We start from the raw sequence: 20,541 nt of genomic DNA, 5'->3' as shown, positions 1-20,541 counted from the left end.
ATTGGGCCAATTTATATTTTTGTAAATATCCATCCATTTCACCTAGGTTGTCAGATTTATTGTCATATAATTGGTGAAAATAACCCCTAATGATTACTTTAATTTCTTCTTCAATATAGGTAAATTCACCCTTTCCATTTTTGATACTGGTAATTTTATTTTCTTCTTTCCTTTTTTATTCAAATTAACCAATATTCTATTTTATTCATTTTTTCATAAAATCAAGTCCTAGTTTTATTTATTAATTCAATAGTTCTCTTGTCAATTTTATTAATTTCTCCTTTGATTTTTAGATTTCCAATTTAGTCTTTAAGTGAGGATTTTTGATTTGTTCTTTTTCTAGGTTTTTTTTAGTTACATGCCCAATTTGCTGATCTGTTTTTTCTCTATTGATGCTAAATCATTTGGTGCATATATGTTAATTATTGATATTACTTCATTTTCTTTACTACCTTTTATCAAGATATAATTGCTTTCCTTATCTCTTTTAATAAGATCTTACTTTGGTTTAGCTTTGTCTGAGAACATGATTGCTACTTTGGTTTGTTGCTGTTTTTTTAATCTCAATTGAAGCCCATTAAAATCTGTTCCATCGCCTTACCTTTACTCTGTGGGTGTCTATCTGCCTCAAATGTGTTTCTCAGAAATAATATATCATAGGATTCTGGTTTTTAATCAGTCTGTTAACCACTTCCATTTTATAGATGAGTTCATCCCATTTATATTAATGGTTATGATTTCCCTCTGTGTGATTCCCTCCATCTTGTTTTCTTATTTTAATCCTGAACTTTCCTCCTTTAACTCTGTTCTTCTCCCAAAATGTTTTGCTTTTTAATAAGTCCTTCATTCTTTCTCCCTTGTTATTCACCTCCCCACCACCACCTAATTCTCCTTCTCCATATTGTGATTTTTAAATCACCAAACTGAAGTATTAAAAATTAGTTTCTCTGCTAAAAGTATTATATTTTTAGAGATTTATTAAAGATTAAGAATTTAAGGAAATACAAGTAAGAAAGCACATGCCTAGGAGGGCCAAAAGGCCCATTCAATTTCACTTACATCATGAGAGGCCTGTCTGCTTGGAAGCGGAAGCAGGAAGAGAGCTCAGTAGGCTTTTACAGCCAGTTAAATAGAAATTTTGATCTTGCCCAGGTGGAAATCTCAGTGAGATTAGAGGGCATCTCAGGAACTAGAGCAAGGACTTCTGGGGACTGAAGTCTGGGGTTCAAATCTCCATTTTTACATTCTCCATAGGATAAGATATGATTCTATACTCCCATGTGTCAGGTTGTTATTCCTCTGAGCCAATTCTGATGAGAGTAAGGTTTAAGTATTGCCTATCACCACCCTAATCCTCCACTCAACTGTAATTTTTTTCTACTTCTCTTTAGGTGATATAATTTATCCTATTTTACCTCTCTCTTCCATTTTCTCTCAGTTCAATCCTCTTTTTCTCCCCTGAATTTTTTTCACATTATTCTAAACAGATTACTCCCATGCCCTCAATCCATGTATAATTCTTCTAACTACTATGATAATGATAAAAATTTAAGAGTTATGGATATGTTCTTTCCATGTAGGAATATAAACAATTTGATCTTATTGAGTCCCTTAAATTTTCTCTTTCTTATTTACTTCTTTTTGCTTCTCTGGAATCTTATATATATAAACAGATTTTCTGTTTAGGTGATGTTCAGGAAAGTCTAGAAATCTTCTATTTTATTAAATGACTATTTTTTCTCCTAAAGAATATAGTCAGCTCTAATGGGAAGGTGATTCTTGGTTGTAAACCTAGTTCCTTTGTCTTCCAGAATATCACATTCCATGCCGTCCATTCTTTAATGTACAAGCTGCTAAATCCTGTGAAATCAGGATTGTGGGCTCCATGATATTTGATATTGTTTCTTTCTGACTGATTGCAATATTTTCTCCTTGGCCTTGAAATTGACTATACTATTCCTTGGAGTTGTCATTTAGGGATGTCAATAGCTGATCTGTGTATTCTTTCTATTTATATTTTACCTTCTTATTCAAGAATATCAGGGAATTTTTCTTTGATAATTTTTCATAATATGAGATCTAGGATTTTTTTAATCATGACTTTCAGGTAGTCAAATAGTTCTTAGATTGTCTCTCCTGGATCTATTTTCCAGGAAAGTTGTTTTGTTTCTTTTTAAGTGAGATATTTCATGTTTTCTTCTATTTTTTCATTTTTTATTTTGTTGTATAGTTTCTTGATGTGTCATGAAGTCATTAACTTCTATTTGCCCAATTCCAATTTTTAAAAAATGATTTTCTTTTGTGACCTTTTGAACCTCCTTTTCCATTTGGTCAATTCTACTTTTCATGGAACTCTTTTCTTCTTTAAATGTTTTACCTCTTTTTCCAGTTAGTAAATTCTATTTTTAATATATTCTTTTCTTCATTGGATTTCTGTGTTGTTCTTGTTTTTTTTTAATTTGACCAATTCTGCTTTTTAAACTATAATTCTCTTTTTGCATTATTTTCATTTCATTCCCCCTTTTTCTTCCCTTTCTCTTATTTGATTTTGAATTCCTTTTTGAGCTCTTCCAGAGACTAAGACAAATTCCCATTTTCTTTGAAGTCATGCATGTGGCTGCTTTGATCTCACTGTCCCCTATTAAATCTGTGCCTTGCTCTTATTTGTCTCCATAAAGTGTTTCTTTTGCTATTTGTTCATTTTCCCAGATTTTTTCCTTTAAAGGTGGACTTTGTTTTCATTGTAGAGGGTGTGCCCCCTTAAACTTCATGCTGCCCTCAGTTCTAGTTAGTTTTCTTCAAGTTTCAGTTCTTGCAAGGTGATATGATGGCCTGTGGTCTGGGAGCTCTGAAAACTGATGATTCAGTCTCTTCTAGGGACTGCTGATGGTTTTCAGGACGTTGAATTCTGTGAGCTACATTTCCTGGTGGTTAGGGGCTTCACCGTAGGTTGTTAGGGACTTTACCACATTGTCTTGGGGCCCTGCTGCATGTTTGTGCCAGGGCTTGGTACTTCAAGGGGTGGGCATGGAATGCTCTGCTGTTGGCTTACACAGGGTCATGGTGTCTCAAAATTGGCTTGTTCCCAGGTTCAGAACCTAGCACAGTAGTTGTTTGGGGGGAGGGGGGCTGGTCTGCACTCCTATGTATGCAGTTTTACTTCTGGTTCCTCTCTTACTCCATAAAACAGATTCTCTATGCAAACTTGAAAGTTGTTTTCCTCAGGAGAGTGATTTTACACCATCTCCTTGTTGGTTCTGTGACTAGTTTTTATTTTGAAGTGCTATTTTAAAGTTGGTTTGAGAGGATTCTCAGAGAAATTTCAACTTTCCCTACTACTAAGCTCCCATAAAACCAAACCTCTGAAATAAAATCTACTCAAATCAAATTGCTCACTATCTCCAGAGGGGAAGATTAGGAGGGAGGGAGACAATTCAGATCTTATAATTTTGGAAAATGTATGTTGAAAATTATATTTTAAATAAACCTTCAAATTTGAAATTTCTGAAATTGGAATAGAGATTTTTCTGGAGACAGTGGACTTCATATCCCAGGATGTTTTTAAGACTTCCCCTATCCATACCTCTCAGCTTTTTGGCATTTCCACCCCTCATTGCCCTACTTCCCTTTCCTATGTCCTTGGTTACTCTTATTACCTGTTCCTTTTATGCCAAAACCCAAATAATCTAAATTTTACCAAAAAATTAAATTAAATTAAATTAAATTAAATTAAATTAAAGGAGACTGGAGATCCATTTGTCAAAGTTATTGTAGAAGGGATACATATTTGTGTATCAGCTGGTACTAAGGTACCTTTGAGGCTCCACCCAACTCAGAAATTCCATGATTCTTCATTCTGTGGTTATGTTACAGGTCTAAAGAAGATCTACGACCTAAGATCACTTTTAAGTTAAGAAAAAAAGTTCCAGAAAAATACCTTGTTAAAATTCTATTAATAATATTGTTTCCATTTCTTCTATTTTTCAGATTATTGTGCAAGTAAATTTGCATCATTTGGATTTGCAGAGTCCATTTATTTTGAATTGAGGGATCTAAAGAAACATGGAATTAAAACCACGATTGTCTGCCCATATTTCATCAAAACTGGAATGTTCAGTGGTTGTACAACCAAGTAAGAGAATGATTTTCTTTTTGTAAGAATCTTCACATATTCTACATACTACTCAAGGCTGAAACTAGCTGGTACATTTCAAAGTGTACTGGATGAATAGATAACCAGAATTATAGTCCCTTGTCTTCTACTAACTAGCTGAATGACTCTAGGCAAGTCACTTCACATCCATAGACCTCGGTTTCTTTATCTGTAAAATAAAAGGGTTGAACCAAATGATTGCTAAGGTTCTAACTCTTATGAATCTTAATGAAAAATAGTCATCTAGACTCCATTTAATACTTCAGTTATTTATAAGTTCATTAAAGTGGGCTCTCCCTACCACTATTAAAGGCTGCAACTCCTCCATGTTTTATCCTCCATGAGTTACTACAACTGGAAAAAATTGCCATCAGTTAGCCAACCTTTTGGGGATGCACATTACCAGGTTAAGGAACCTAAGGATTGATCATGGGATCATAGACTGGGAACTAGAGATTTTAAGGGTTATGAATTCCAAAGCACTACTTTTAAAGATGTGAAAACTGAAGGCAAGAGTTTATATAACTTTGCCACAGATGATATAGAAAGTAATTGGCAGAGCTGGGACTTGAATGAAGTTCCTTCTTAGACAGTTAACTTATATTCTGTCACCAGGTCCATAGTGAAAGCCTTTCCACCTTGAGAAGACCTGTCAGAAATAGTCCTCTGCCAGCATCACATTTGAGAGCTTTATCACTTTAATGATAGGATGAGCCATCAGAGTAGGACTTGTAGGTGCATCAGTAAAGCAATATTAATAAATGCAGTTGGAGGATTGGGGTATTCCCAATCAGATTATGCTAATATTCTGGTTATATTTTTTTTAATTTGCCCAGAATTTTATAATTGGATGTTACCTGAGAAATGTAACATTAAAATATTTGGCCATTAGAAGTAATAGTTTATTAATATTTAGTGTTGAGCAGGAAATATTCCTCTAACCACTAAATCCACTGTCTTTATCCAGAAAGAGATCCCAGGGGACCCCTACTATCTTTATCTCTTTTCCTAATCCATAAGCCAGCTGCATCATGGAAGAGAGGAAGGAGGTTGTCCCTGGACCTCCCAGCCCACACCTGCCATTTGATTAGCTTGGGTCACCATCCCCTTCCAACTGATGTGCCCTCTTCTTGGAACCTTGGCTTCCAAGACCCCCATGCCTTGCCCACCTCCCATTATTTTGTGAGGCTGGGGAGAAACTTGGAGGGGCAGAAGTTATGGCCACAGCTCATCTCTATGGTCTGAAGCTGGCCCATCCCCTACTCTATGGTCACTCCCCCCCCATTCCACCTCCTACCATAGGCCCTGGGACCCCTCAACTGTTTCATCAGAGAGTACCTTGGATGTTAAGCTTCCCATCAGCTTCCTGTAGACTGATCAAGCTTATTTCCCCTTCCCTTCTGAAGGAAGCAGGATGGGGCTTCTGGGACATCAGATGACACCACACACCCTCTTTTGTGGGTCAGTAACTAGGGGGTGGGGGTTAGAATGTAGTGAAGTGTACACAGCAAATTAATATCTAGTCCAAAGAATTTGACAGATCAAAATGATTTTATAGCATGGGAACAAATTTTATTAAAAGAGAATATAATAAAGTGGCTATAGATAGTTAGCTACTAAGGTATAAAGAAGAAAGAGAGATAAGGTGAGTAGGGGCTCTGAAGAATGTTTTTTATCTTGATTAATTATTAAGGAAGGAGACATTGGTTTGGGTGGTTATAGACCTACTGTTCCCAAGGAATCAATGTCATTTTACCCATAGTCCACTTTGGCCTGCATGGCCTTACCCACGGTTTCCTCTGTTTTCCTAGTGGGGGGAGCAGGGCGAGTGCAAACCACAATGTAAGTGAGATATTAATGATATATTAAACACCCCAGAACAACTTTTGATCAAATTTCACACTTTCTACACAGGCTCTAAGAAGGGCAGTGAATGTGGAAATTGGGCATCATTTAAACCTAGTCCTGTGTGACTGGGAATTTGAACCCCTTCTTAACCAAGGACTTAGGTTATATGATGTAAAGAGTTTTCTCATAATTTTAAATCTAAGCAACCCATATATTATCTGTAAGGTAGTCCCATACTATTCAACTAGTTACTGTTTCCTTGTTCTTTTGGTTGTTTATAGCTTCTTGGCAGGGTTTAGTGGGGTACTTCAACCCAAATCAGTAGGGGGTAGGGGTACCTCCCCTTCCACATGCCCCTCCCCAGCATGTTGTACTTTTTTTGTAGGGGAGTCCCTCAGTCCAGTCCCTCTTTCTCCATCCCTTATTTAATTCCTAAACTTGTGCTCTGTTTTAAAAAATGGAAAAACACACTAAAGAAATATTTATATGAGTTTTCAGTACATATGGAGAAGAGTAGGAGTAATGACAGAGAGTGTTAATAAGTATAGTTTGCTCACTGACTCCCATACAAGATCAGCTGGTACAATTCAGATAAACAGAAAGCAGTCCTGCAGCATATCTGGTATCACAGCTGTTCTATATTATATTGGGCAGGTTGAGCGGGTGCAGAAAGAGACACTCACAAAGGAGGAACCAGTCTTAAACCATACTGAGAACACCTCTGCTTTGATAAAATAGCTACTCAGAGAGAGAAGATTCAAAGGCTGAGACCTCCCTAATACAATCACCTGGCATCTCCTGACATCTCCCCAGCAAATACTGTTCCCATTCCTTCTTCTTAAATCCAATATCTTTTAACTAGTTTAAAACTTTAAATTCCTCTAGCCTTAGAATATCATAAAGCTGGCAGCCAGAAGTGCTGTGGTAGAAGTCAAGAAACAAGACATATCCCCTTCTCTCAAGAACTTTACCATACAGGAAGTATGGTCAACAAGCATTTATTGAGATAGAAAGGAAAAAAATGGAACATTCCCTGTTCTGGTGTAGCTTACTTTGTATTGGCAAAAAGACAACCATAAACATGAAAATTGTGTAAAATTAATACACTAATAATTTAATAATAATAATTGGCATTTATATTTTATAGATTGTAAAACACTTTATATGAGAATCTCTTGATCTTCATAATAAATCTATGAGATGGATGTTATTATATCAGTTTTATAATAAGGCTGGGGAGATTGAGAACTTGGTCAGGACCAAATCACTGAGTATCTGACTCCAAGTCCATTGGAGTCTTTACCACCTATCTGCCTACATAAAGAAAGGAAGCAAAGTGACTAGTTAGCAATTATGGCAGTAGACCAGTTGAGAAATGAGCTAGCAACATAATGATATGTTAAATATCCTGGGGCAAATTTCAGTCAAATTTTGTTCTTTTCTGAACAGACTCTAAGGAAGGCAGTGAGTATGGAAATTGAGCATCATTTGAACCTAGACCTGTGTGACTGGGGATCTGAACCACCTATACTTGCTGCCCAGAACCCCCAACCACCCTAGATTATCTCTAAAGATTGATATGAGGAGTTTTCTCATACTTGTGAATCTAAGAAACTCCTATATCTTATCTGGAAGGTAGCCCCATGCTAATCAGCTAGTTATTATTTCTATGTTCTTTTGATTGTTTACAGCAACTTGGCAAGATGTGTGGGACATTTCAGCCCTCATCATTCCCCACTCCAAATAATACAAGGCAAAGGTCAGCCTTCTGGAATTACTTCCTGCTGAACAGGGATGCAGGATCAGGGTATAAGCATTGTATTACTTGGTGGGACAGGGACACAAGGCATCAGAAGGCAATGCCAGCAGCATCCATTGGGTGGAGGTGTACTCATTGCTCAGGAGATATCATCTGAAACTGGAACTGGGAAAACCAAGAGATCACAAATTAACAAAGCAATTAAACAGGCAAGGGCAAAATGGCAAAAGAAGCAATAGTAAAAACAAAGGGAATATGAAGGAATACCACCAGGTGCCCAAGGGGAGAAGTCCGTAAGGAAATATCAAAAAAGGGATGCTGGGTTACCCAACAGTTGGTAAGGTTAACTCCCTGGACCATTGTGCTAGAGAACTGGAATATGGCATTTGGGGTCCATTGTGATATTCCAACACTCTGTATGGATGCAAATAAGAGAAAGAGGAACCAAGTGTTCTGCATACTTAGCCTAGTTAAGAAAATAGTTAATCTGATGAAAGACAAGAAATGGCACACTTTCCAAGAACAAAATTTGGCACTTTGTCAGTCTGCCACTGGTCAGTCACCTGTGGCCTTTTGTTTCAAGGACACTCTGGGCCCAATGGAGAGTCTGAACCTCAAAGGGCTGCCTACAAAGTCAGGTTGGCAGCTTTCTCCACCATCATGGCAGTGGCTGTAACTGCTCTAAAACAGGCAGGCCATCTCTGAGCTACCTAGCTGCTTAGAAAAGTAGGCTACAAGGAGGTGGTTGGGTCCCAAGGTGTGAGTGAGGATGGCCAAAGCATGTCCCCTTCTTTCATCAACAAATAGAGAGAAAGGTTTGTCAAGATTGGGTAAAGCTAATGCTAGGGAAGATGTGAGCTTTACCTTTAAAGTATTAAAGGAAGTCTACTGATCAGTTCCCCAATGTAGAGGCTGGAAATCAGCTGTAATTGTGTGGCTTGGCAATTATACCAAAATTAGGATTCCAAATCCTGCAGAAACCTATCTATGTACTGTGTTGTTTCTTGATCATTGGGGCAGGGATTGAAAGAATACCCTTTTTTCTTTCCTATGTCAGGGATCGAGGTAAAGGTTGGTTTATGCCTTAGATATTGGACCTTCTGTTGGGAAATATGGGCCTTTTTTTACTGAGACGTTGTATTCCTTTTCCCCCAGAAAGTTTAGGGTCCTAGCAATGTCTGTATGTGAGCACTCAAGAGTCAGAGCTGCAGAGAAGGATGCATTCTACATATTAGATAGCCTCACTATTGTTGTGTTATAAATCCCTTAGATTCTTGCCAAGGACATTGCCAATAGATAGAGGCTGACTCTAAATCTTTGGGGGAGGACTGTCCAAGTATATTATTGTGGGATGGGGTCAGATGGCAATATCCATTCCAAAGCAAAAATGAACCTTGTGTAAGGGAACACAAAAAGGCATCCTTGAGGTCTAAGGTTGAAAAGCAAGTTATGTCCCTGGGAATCTGGGCTAGTATCCTGTTATGGTTTAGGGACAAAGGGTGGATAGGGATTGCGTCCTCATTGACAGCTCTTAAATCCTGCACCATCTGATATTCCCCACTTAGTTGGGGGTTTTTTTTAACAAGGAGAATAGACATATTTTTGGAGGAGTGGTTGAATACCAGAAGCCCATGTTGAAGAAACTTGTATATCAAAGATTGCAGTTCTGGCCTGGGTTGATTTGGTATTGCTTCTTACAGGGCAATTTGCTAGGATATTTCAGGCAGACAATTGTGAGGTCTGCATGAATTGCCCTTACAAGGCCCCTTGTCTCCCAGATTTGGGAATTGACCTCTCACACAGAGATGGGAATGTTGGGGTAGGGGGTTCTGCTTAAAAGCTTGTCTAAGAGTATAAAGGTGCCAGCACAAGAGAAACCTCCAATAACATTGAAATTTGACCTCATTCTTAGCATAATGTCTCTTCCTAGCAGAGGGAACGGGCAGGTGGGAATTACCAAAAAGCTGTATTGGAATAGGAGATCCACAGACTTGCAGAGGAGAGAGTGGGTTTCTAAATACCTCTTTTGGCATCCCTCAGTCCCAACTACATGATGCATGTAGGACCTTAGAACTGAGGTAGGATAGAGTAAGTGGCTTCTGTATCTATAAGAAAAATTATGTTCTTACCTGTCACATCTATCACATCCCTGGGATCAACAATGGTGATGCAGAGGGAAAGAGACAAACCAAACCCTGGGCCCCATCAATCTGAGTCCTAAGGAGACTCATGTGCATAGCTGGTTCATGGTTCAACCTAATGGGCAATCCCATTCCAATGGCCATCCTGTTGATAATTGGGATAGGACCCAGGTGGCTTCTACTTTAGTGGACAGTCTCCAGACCAATGGTCCCTCTTTCTGCCCTTGAAACACTAGCTATTCTTCCAGGGGTTCCCTTTCTGGTTGGTAGAAATGACAGCTGCAGTCATCTGAGCCCGTTCCTTGTTACTGGCTCAAGCCTTATAGTCCTCAGCTTCTGCCAGATCCCTGTTGTTAAAAACTTTAAAGGCCACATCAAGTTATTGAGATGGGAAATGGAGGGAATCTGATGTCCCATGTCTAACTTTTACAATTTCCTGTGAATATTTAGTGCTGACTGTCTAATAAAGTGCATATTAAGGACAGCCCTACATTCTGGGCTTTCAGGTTCTTTGTTAATGTAATTTTTCATGGCTTTTATTAAGTCTGCTCTGAAATAACGCTGGATTTTCTTCCCCACTCTTTTTTTCTTCCTTCTTTTTACTTCCTTTTCTTCCATAATTAACCTGCTTACTCACTCCCTGTAGCATGCCTTCATTCAAGCACCTTATCATGTAGTCTCTTTTTTTCCTCTCTTGGTCTAAATAATTATTCCAACAGGGTTCATCAACCATTACAATAGCAGCCCCCATAGAAAATCTGTCTTCTGCATTATTTTCAGCTACATTATTTCCTCAACCTCTGTTTTCCTCTGTTTTTCATCTATGATGCAGAAGAAAGAGATAGCGAGGTATAAATCTTCCCAGGACAAGTCATACTACAGTCCCACTTACTTAAACCCCTTTATGAACTTGGTGAGATTCTCAGAAAACCTACCAAGTTTCTCCTTGATCTGGGAGAGGTCTAACATGGAGAAAAGAATATGTGAACACAGTCCCTTCTTTCAATACCACCTCTCTAAGGGGACAAAGAGTCTTAGGGTCTTTAGCTGGGGGTGCATAGGAGATGCTGCTCTGTGTGTGGCAAGGCTGGGTATCAGTGACTGTGGGCGTTGTTGATACAGAGCAGAAAAGGCATAGAATATAGAGGGGGGAGATTGATCAAAGAAAGTGCTATATGGGGAAGAGCAGTGGTTTGGAAGCTGCTGACCAGGTAGAAAGGTGGGGAAGTTGCTGACAAGAAGGATTTTGCTGATAGGGTCAGGAAGGAGTCATCTAGGAGATCAGGGAGTAGAAGGGATGGTTTCTCTGGGAATAAATCTATCCTGACAAAGCATATCCATTGTTATTCAAGTATTGAGTCCTCTGCTAGTGCCATGAAGGCTGGAATGTTTGGGATTTCTGTCCATTTTCCTTCCCTCTTGTGATACAAATCTAATTGCAAGACAGAATTATAATTTAGGGTCCCAATTTACTGGCCACACTCCTCCAAATTCTAGAGGATATTGTGGCCTTCCATTATTGCAGTAAAATGCAAGGCATTTCTATCTTCAATCTTGCAGATTCAACCTTTTCCAACTGGAAAGAAGAGGGGAATCCCATGGGATTAAAGAAATTTGTCCCATAGTGAAGGGCATAGAGACCGGTACAGTGGCTGCTTGCCAAAACACCCAAAACAGGAACTAAGGGAGAGAGAGTATTCAAAAACCCAGATGCAGCAGTAGAATGAGCTCTGCCTGGCCTTTAAAGGGGCACAGAAGTAGTCTGCCCTGGCCCTAGGCATAGCAGCAAAGAAAATCTCTCTGTGACCTTAAACTTGGAGTTCCAGAGGAGCATTCCCCACCTATTGGAATTTGCTGACTGTGACAGCCCAATCCAGTCTCAGAGTGCTCAGAGATAAAAGGGAAAAAAAACCAAAGCAAGGAATAAGTGGGGTGGTGGGAAGAGGGACCTGGAACAACTTTATATCAAGATGGAGTAAGTTGAGCCAATGATAAATGGAGACAAATTGTTGGAGGTTGGGCACCAAAAATGATGTTGGCATTGTTGATTGGGTCCCAACCAAAGAATTCACTGACAACTCAAACTGATACCATTGTGAGGAAACAAGCTTTATTATAAGAAAATATAGTAACAGAGAAGCTAGTATAGTAAGTAAGGTAATGTAAGAAGGTAAGCAAAGTTAAAAGGTAAAAGTAAGTGTGGGTGGGAGTTCTCAGGAATGCTTTTTATCTTGCTTTGTTATTGAGGAGTCATTTGGGCAGTTGTTGCCCTGTCTTTCCCAAGGAGCTGATGTCATTTTACCCATGATCCATTTTGATCTATATAGCTTTACCCATGATTCAATCTGTTTGCCCACTGGGGTGAGGAGAGCTAATGATGATATAAATGGGATGCTAATGATATGTTAAATATCCTGGGGCAAATTTCAGTCAAATTTTGTTCTTTTCTGAACAGACTCTAAGGAAGGCAGTGAGTATGGAAATTGAGCATCATTTGAACCTAGTCCTGTGTGACTGGGGATCTGAACCACCTGTACTTGCTGCCCAGAACCCCCAACCAAGGACCTAGATTATCTCTAAAGATTGATATGAGGAGTTTTCTCATACTTGTGAATCTAAGATACTCCTATATCTTATCTGGAAGGTAGCCCCATACTAATCAGCTAGTTATTGTTTCTGTGTTCTTTTGACTGTATACAGCAACTTGGCAATGTTTGTGGGACATATCAGTCCATATTACCATCAACAGAATTAAGAAAATTTGGGAGAAAAAATAGGTTTTGGAGTAGAAGATAAGAAGTTCAATTTTGGGCATGTTGAGTTTGAGATATCAGCCAGACATCCATGTCTATTCAACAAGGAGCTGAAGGAGAGAGCAAGACTCTAAATAAAGATCCAGGCTCTGGTTAGGGGGTACTGGTATCTCTGCAAATGACCGCAAAAAGTTCCAAGACTCATTCATCAATGGCAAGAACATGGGCAAAGACAGCAAAATTGCAAAAATAGACTCCAGATTCCAGGGGTAAATGAAGAATTTCTTTAGTAGTAATGAAAATGGGCACAGTGGGTGCTATTCAAATATCTTCTCAATTCAACTCAATTATAGTAAAACAATATTTCTTAAATATCTACCTGTATAGCACATTGGGCAAGGTGCTAACAATGTTTTTGGGTAGTCATTTTTAATCATACCTGACTCTTCTGGACCCCTTTTTGGGGTGATGTTCTTGGTAAAGATACTGAAGTGGCTTGTCATTTCCTTCTCTAGCTCCTTTTACAAAGGAGAAAACTGAGGCAGAGTGAAGTGATTTGTACCAAGTCACACGTGTTTGAGGCTGAATTTAAACTCTGGTCTCCCTTCCTGACTCTGGGCTTGGCACTCTATCCACTGTGTCAGCTTGGGATACAATGGCCAAAACAAAGCCCCTGCTGCCTCCAGGGAAAGATTATACTTGTATTATACTGGGAGATATAGCATGTACATAAGGAAATACAAAATACAGAAAATTCCAAGAGGAAACACTAATATATTGGAGAATCAAGAATGGGAAGCCAGAGGTCTAGGGGAGAAAAAAGTGGGTTCTAGACATGAGATATCCCTTGAACAACAACACAGGGAGGCATGAGCTGTTTGGTATGTATGAGAAACGACCTTCAATAACCTGCACTTGCACTATCAAATTTGCAGATGATACAAAATTAGGAAAGATTTATAGCTAACACTGGTTATCAGGATCCAGAAGAGTTCAATTTATTAGAAGATTGTGGGAAAAAATTTGTTTAACTCTTACCTTCTGTCTTAGAGTCAATAGTACATATTAGTTCCAAGGCAGAAGGATGATATGGGTTAGGCAATGGGGGTTAAGTGATTTGTCCATGCTCAGAGAGCTAGGAGGTATCTGAGGCCAGATTTGAACCATAATATTCAACTTACAGATAACCTCAAACAATAGAAACCAAAAGCAAAATAAATACACCTATGAATGAAATAAGAGAAAATAAAATAACATATTTAGAGAGTATTATTTGTCAGAAAGTTTGACCTTTATACTAAAAGAATTAGAAATAATAATTAAATTAATATCACATCGTTTAATCAATTAGCAAGCATTTGTTAAGAGTGAATAGTGCTAAGGCACTAGGGATATAAATGCAAAGAATAAAACCATTCCTATTTGAAAGGAGTTTAAATTCTTCTAAAGTACCCTCCCTTGTCTTCTCCCCTTACCTTCCTAGTGGTTAATCTATTTCCCCTTCTATGAGTCTCTCCCTCATCCTTCCCTTAGCTTCTTATTTCTTAATAGAAATGACCTCTATTATTCCTTCCCTTAGTTTATTTCTTTGCCCTCTTTTTTCTTATTTTATATGCCCTTCTAATACTCCCTCTCTTATGACTTCCTAGTTCCTTATAAATAAAGAAAAAGTTTATCCCATCCCCCATGACTCAGTTGCCTTTCTTTTGTAGAACATCTGTCTTTTTTCATTGATCATTAAACATAGACTTGCAAAATAGGTCATTTTGACCAAAGTTTGACTTGCTGTCCTTTTTGCAATATTTTATTCCATTCCCTTCTGTGCTTTGTTAGGGTTGCAGAATAAGCTTGTTTTGTCTTTCTCCTGTTTGCCTAAAAAATTTGTTTTCATTGGAATTGTCAAGTTTAGTCTTACATTTCTTGGAGTTTGAAGCATGAGTTGTTTTTTTTTATCAGTTCTTTGGTGTCAGTATTTAGAAATTCTGAAGAATGTTCTTATTTTCTGCAGAAAAATATATTTTTAAAGATATTCATGTTTTAAAAGATATGTCATATTTCTTCTGGAGACCTCTGGTTCTTGAGTTCCATCAAGACCAGTCTCATTGACTTGTATAGAACCTACACCTTATTTAAAGAAATATTTTTTGCCTCTTTTCTGCTAAATTTCCCCAGTTTCTCTATATTTTTTGTTCAGAATATGTTAAATTTTTTACTTTGCTACAGAGGTTCTCTATCATGAATTTAATATTTTTTAACTCTCTAGTTGTTATTTTAAGTTTTAGATTGGCAACTATAATTTCTGGACTGTTTAAATGTTTTTCTCCTTGAGAGAGATTGAGGAGAGAGAGAGAGAGAAAGAGAGAGAGAGAGAGAAAGAGAGAGAGAGAGAGAGAGAGAGAGAGAGAGAGAGAGAGAAAGGGGGGAAGGAGGAGAGAGAGGGGCATGGAGAGGTACCCACAGGAATATAGTAGAAAAAAATCTAAAACTCAGGGGTACAGTCTGAGGAGGCATAAGACATGGCTGGCCTAAGCAACCTCCTTAATATGGAGATTCCGAGAGGAATCAATTATAGGGATAGACTACAGGAGCAATAGGTAAATCCAATGCTAAAAGTCCAGGGGTGTGTGCAAACTTCCAGGGTGAAGGAGTATCTGTAGGATGGTAGAAAAAGTCCAGCAAACTGGGAATGCAGCCTACAATGGAATAAAAATGTAGAAAGGAAGATTGGAAGGTCTCTCTCTCTCTCTCTCTCTCTCTCTCTCTCTCTCTCTCTCTCTCTCTCTCTCTCTCTCTCTCTCTCTCTCTCTCTCCTCCTTCTTTCCCTCCCCCACACCCACCTCTCTCTCTCTGAAAAGAACTTCTGGCAAAAGAAAAGACAAAAAATCATTAAAAAAAAACCTTAGAGAACAAGGTTTGTTTGTTTGTTTTTTCTTGTTAATATTTTTCACTTAGCTTCTCACTGGTCCAGGAATTTGTTCAATTTCAATGAATAAATTTTCTTTTCCTTTCTTTAAAAAAAAAAGAGGTATTTTGAACCACACTGAGAGGCTGCAAGACATCATGTTTAATTTCTACAGTCCAAGAACCAACCTACTAAGTTTCCTGGGGTTTGTCCCACAAGAATAGTCATTAAATAGCAGTGGCATTCTCCTCTCTCTCTGTCCCTTTCTCTGTCTCTTGGTCTCTGCCTCTATCCCTATATTTCTCTCTCTATCTTTCTATTTCTGTCTGTCTCTCTGTGTCTCTGTCTTTGTCTTTGTCTCTCTGTTTGTCTCTGTCTCTCTGTTTGTCTCTGTGTTTCTGTGTCTCTCTGTCTGTCTCTCTCACCCCCTAACCTCTCTCAATAACTCATGAAGATGGCACAGAGGAGCCTTCAACCTGTATCAATATAAGAAATGCTCACTTTGAGGAAATCAAGATACTTGAAGAAATGCTGACATGATAGAGAATCAGTCAGTTGCTAAGGTATTAATAGGTGGTAGAAAAATAATAGTGTTATGGGGTTCAGATGTGTACCCCCGGAGTTTGGGTAGGATACCTTTTGCAAGAATGCAAGACTCCAAAACTTAGCTTAAAACAGAAAGAGAAATTTATTAATTTAGAAAGTAATGTTGAGAATGGCCAGGAGGATAGCAAGGTTGGGCAGCAAGATGGGGAGCAGTTCTTGGGAGGACAGCATGAATGGAAAGGCTGTTCCCCCAGATGACATCAGTTCTGGGGATTTTATACTTTTTACAACAGTGTTAGTCACCCAGGCATTTGGTGAGGTGGGGTGATCATCTGCCTGGGGACATAAAGATTCCTTAGTTTTAGGGAACAAACAGATGTCTGATAGGATCAAGGTGTGGCCTGGAGGTGCTTCTCTCTGTCCATCTCAAATCTAGAGGACAATCAAAGGGAGATAGTTAGTCATCTCAGGACCCTAGAGGGGTCATTGGGTGTTTTTAGGCTCAGAGTCAGAGGATGTAAGGGAGCAAGGGAGTTTCCCTGATAATAGTTTGCCTGAGTTTCTGGGGGTACAATGCCCATGTCAATAGGAATAGAAAAGTAATTAGGAAACATCAGGAGGAAAACAGAAGACTGCCTTGACACTTTGGCTGGAACTTTGTTTACATTTTCACCAAGGTTCAAATTCTCTTGATTTGACTGAACTCATTTCATTAACATCTTAGATCTTCTGAGTTCTTCCAGTGCTATGTGAATGCACGATCAGAAATGAAGTCATGCTTCACATGGGTCCCCAGGGGGATCTTTCTCTCTTGAACATGACTCTTATACTTTGGGAAAGGATTTATTTATTGAGGCTGTTTGCTGGGCACATATAAAAACAAAAAGGAAAATGCAACATAACCAACAGGGAATGTTCCTTCCATTGACCTCAGCAGCTTCATAATCAGAAACCATAAAGCCAAGGCAGGAAATGTATTATGAGAAAATGAGGCATGTAGCCATGAGCCCCAACACTGGTTGAAGTAAGGGAGGAAATAAGCCAGCCCCTACCTTCCTCTATTTTTAATGTGCAGGATTATTTAAAGTAGTATATATTATCAGCATGTCTGAAATAGCCATTGAGCCTGATAACCATTAAGGAAATGTTTGTTTGTTTATTTGTTTCAGATTTCCAGCTTTATTTCCCCTTCTGGAGCCTGAATATATAGCTCATAAAATCATGAAAGCCATCCTGGAGGAGCAGGTTTACCTGATTACCCCTAAACTAGCATACTTGACATTGGCTTTGAAACAGTAAGTTACTATACATTTTTTGTTCTTTCTCTAGTCATGATTATTTGTCAACAAAATAACTACCATTTTTTTACTTGGGAAGACTGCCATTTAAATGCTACTCTAAGGACTTGTGGCAATATGACTGTGACCTTGGGTTCTTTGGTTTTTTTGTTTTGTTGTGTTTTGTTTTGTCTAGGGAGTGGTTAGGGGGAAGGCTGCAGCAACCCATGAAACCATGACCACAGAGCAGAGGAGACCCCAATTTGTATTAGAAGGGGAACTCATACCAATAAAATCTTAGTTCCTTTAAATATCATTTAAGAAGTATCTTCCCATTTGGTGGAGAAAATTGCATAAAACAAGGATATTTATGTAACATAATGAAAATTTATAAGACTTTTATGGAGCAGTGAGGAAAAGTGGGAAAAGCATTGTAATCTGAAGCTAAATGTTGCAGAAAAACTTAATCCCACCTCCACTACTGGTTAGCCTTATGACCTTGGACAACTCACAATTCCTCTTCAACTGAGTTTTCTTATCTTTAAAATGGCAATAATATTTGTGCTCCCTATCTCCTAAGGAAACTTTGAAGACTAAATGATATGACATATGAAAATCACTTTTTAGCAGAAAGTGCTGAATAAACATAGACAATTATCATTTTTATTAGGGATCATTTCTGTTTTTCTCATATGTTATGGACTTTTTTGGTGCTCAAGTGAACTCTTCTGCAGGGAATTAAATGTAAAGTATCATCCTTAAAAATGTTTTGATTTTTATTGAATTATTTAGATAGTTCAGTTGATGTGAAGCTATGACAGGAAAAATAAGGACAAAAAAACCCTGAATATTTTGTTGAAAAACTATAAAGGAAAGTTGATGGTCAAATTTTGTATTTTTATTACACTTCTGCCAGTTTATTTCTGTGATAATTTTATAGGATCATAGATTTAAGGGTGAAAAAGAACTTAGTGCCCTTAATTTTACAGGTGAAGAAACTGAGACTTAATTAATTTTAATTGATTTGCCCAGAGTCAAATACCTAGAAAATAACAGAGGCAGGACAAAAACTAAAGTCTCCTCAATTCCAAGTCGAGCACTATATCTGTTGTGTAATCTACCTTATTCTTTTTTTTTTTCCCGTGAGAAATAATTAAAAAAAAAACTCACACACACCATACATACACACATCATACTTTAAGGTTTACAAAGTTCTTTTCTCTTAAGGCTAACTTAAGTATACTACAATATTATTAAATCCATTTTACAGGTATGGAAACTAAGTTCAAAGAAGTTAAATACCTTTTGTCTATAGTCACATAATTTGTATTAGTACCTAGTCTCAAACCCAGATCTCCTAGATCTGCATTCAGGGTTCTTTCAGCTATTTCTTCATGGCCCTATTAACTTTCCACATGCAACATAAACATATTCTTTTTACAATCATGCCTAATAAGAAACCATTTCCCAGGACTTTCCTTCAAGAATTCATGATTTCACTAGTATGTCTACTTCCCCCATCTCTGTACACTAAAAGCCTCTTCCCTTTCTTAGAACCTAATGATTTGCCATGAGAGAAAAATGCATCCCTTGATGTCCAACACTCTTCTGATCAGTCCCTCTCAGATTAGCTAGACTAGTCCTCAGACTTTGTGTATGTTGTCCATCCATAAGCCTACAATCAAAGCCTTTCAGAATCAGTGGAACCTGTTAGAGCTTATGCCAAGCCATCATCCCCTTCAAAAGAATAGAGGCAATAGTCAACTCTCTACCACACTGAGGTACCCACCATGCTGCCTCTGAAGTATTCACTGCCATTATTGCTCAACAAATTATTCTAGCCTCAGTGACATGAGCATACTAGACTCTCTTGAACTGTGTGCCAAAGGGTTGGGCTTGATTTAAAAAAAAAAAAACATACTTTCTCTGGAATTAGATCTGGCTTCAAATTCTGTCTTCGATATTTATTAACTAATGTGATATTGCACAAGTCACTGCCTTTCCTTAGGTCTCAGTTTCTTCAGGTGTAAAATGGCCTCTAAGAACTCTTCTACCTCCAAATCAGTAATCTTATTATGATCCAGATTAGTTTCTAGAACCTTTGCTGTTGATGTAAATAGGTTTTTCTCACAAGGATATTAGGGAACTCTTGTTATTGCAATTAATATTATTCCTCTTTTTTTCCTCTAGAGTGATATCTTCAAAAATGGCTCTGGCCCTTGGTGATTTCCTGGGAGTTTTCGATAATTTGAAAAATTTCCAAGGTAGAATGGAGACAGATAAAGTCCAGACTGTAGCAAAGATACACCAATAACTTAAAATGGAAATGTAACAACGTGAGGAATACAGCATCAAGGAGAATGACACTCTTTCAGAGAATCACTGGTGATTCTGAATGTGCCAACTTTATACCTAGTTTTTCTCTGTTCATTTTCCTAGGCATTCAGAGTTTCATTTTAATTCTTATTGATTCCCATGCTGTAGCCTAACTACTTTAGGTATTCTAATCATCTTGGTGGATGGTGTGAAAATCTAAAAAATTAAATTAAATTAAAATCTTTAATTATCTTCATTCACTTGATTTTTAAAAATGAAACAGGACATGAAAAAGAGGAAGGAGATGTGACAAAAGTAAATTGTGTCATAATTTCCTAATTATTTCCAAATATTGAGGAAAGAGTGCTACAAAGTAAAATCCTTCATGAATTAATGCCAGAGAATTCTATACTTAGGATGCCAGTACTCAGTGACACTAACCCACCACTTTCCATGCAATAGGCACAAAATCACTAGAAAATTCATAAGCTTGTGCAGGACTTAAGCCTAGGGTAGGGACCCACATACCATTCTCCACCCACTCCATAGGAAGCAGAAGGTACTGATTCTTCCCAGTCATCTGAAGAAAAAGGAGGGGTCAACTAGATAAGGAAACAGCAGGTATAGCTACACTGAACCTAAAGAAAAGTAGTCTAAATATTACATAAGGTCAGTCCTATTAGAGTACTGATCCTAAACTAGCAAAGACTACATCTTCCAAAAAAAAAGGAGAATGACGTAGCCTGGGGTATCAACTCATCAGCTGAGGGAGTAAGAAAAGTGGAAATATCATTGAAATATTTTTAAGTTGAAAATATCAAGAGAAAAAGACTCAGGAAAACTTCA

At 38.0% G+C, this 20,541-nt stretch overlaps 1 protein-coding gene across 1 annotated transcript in view; it reads left to right on the top strand.

The window, feature by feature from the left end:
* LOC100029952 (short-chain dehydrogenase/reductase family 16C member 6-like) overlaps positions 1 to 19,947 on the top strand; it is a 45,185-nt gene extending 25,238 nt beyond the window's left edge. The window contains exons 5-7 of the mRNA XM_001379538.3: positions 3,988 to 4,132; positions 17,272 to 17,397; positions 19,570 to 19,947. Of these exons, the coding sequence (XP_001379575.1) occupies positions 3,988 to 4,132; positions 17,272 to 17,397; positions 19,570 to 19,693 (395 nt within the window). The 3' untranslated portion in view covers positions 19,694 to 19,947. The remainder of the gene's footprint in view (positions 1 to 3,987; positions 4,133 to 17,271; positions 17,398 to 19,569) is intronic.
* Positions 19,948 to 20,541: the final 594 nt, after the last annotated feature.

Source organism: Monodelphis domestica, chromosome 3 (assembly GCF_027887165.1).
Source record: "Monodelphis domestica isolate mMonDom1 chromosome 3, mMonDom1.pri, whole genome shotgun sequence".
In the NCBI taxonomy this organism is placed as follows: Eukaryota; Metazoa; Chordata; class Mammalia; order Didelphimorphia; family Didelphidae; genus Monodelphis; species Monodelphis domestica.
This window is presented reverse-complemented; position numbering and strand designations above follow the sequence as displayed.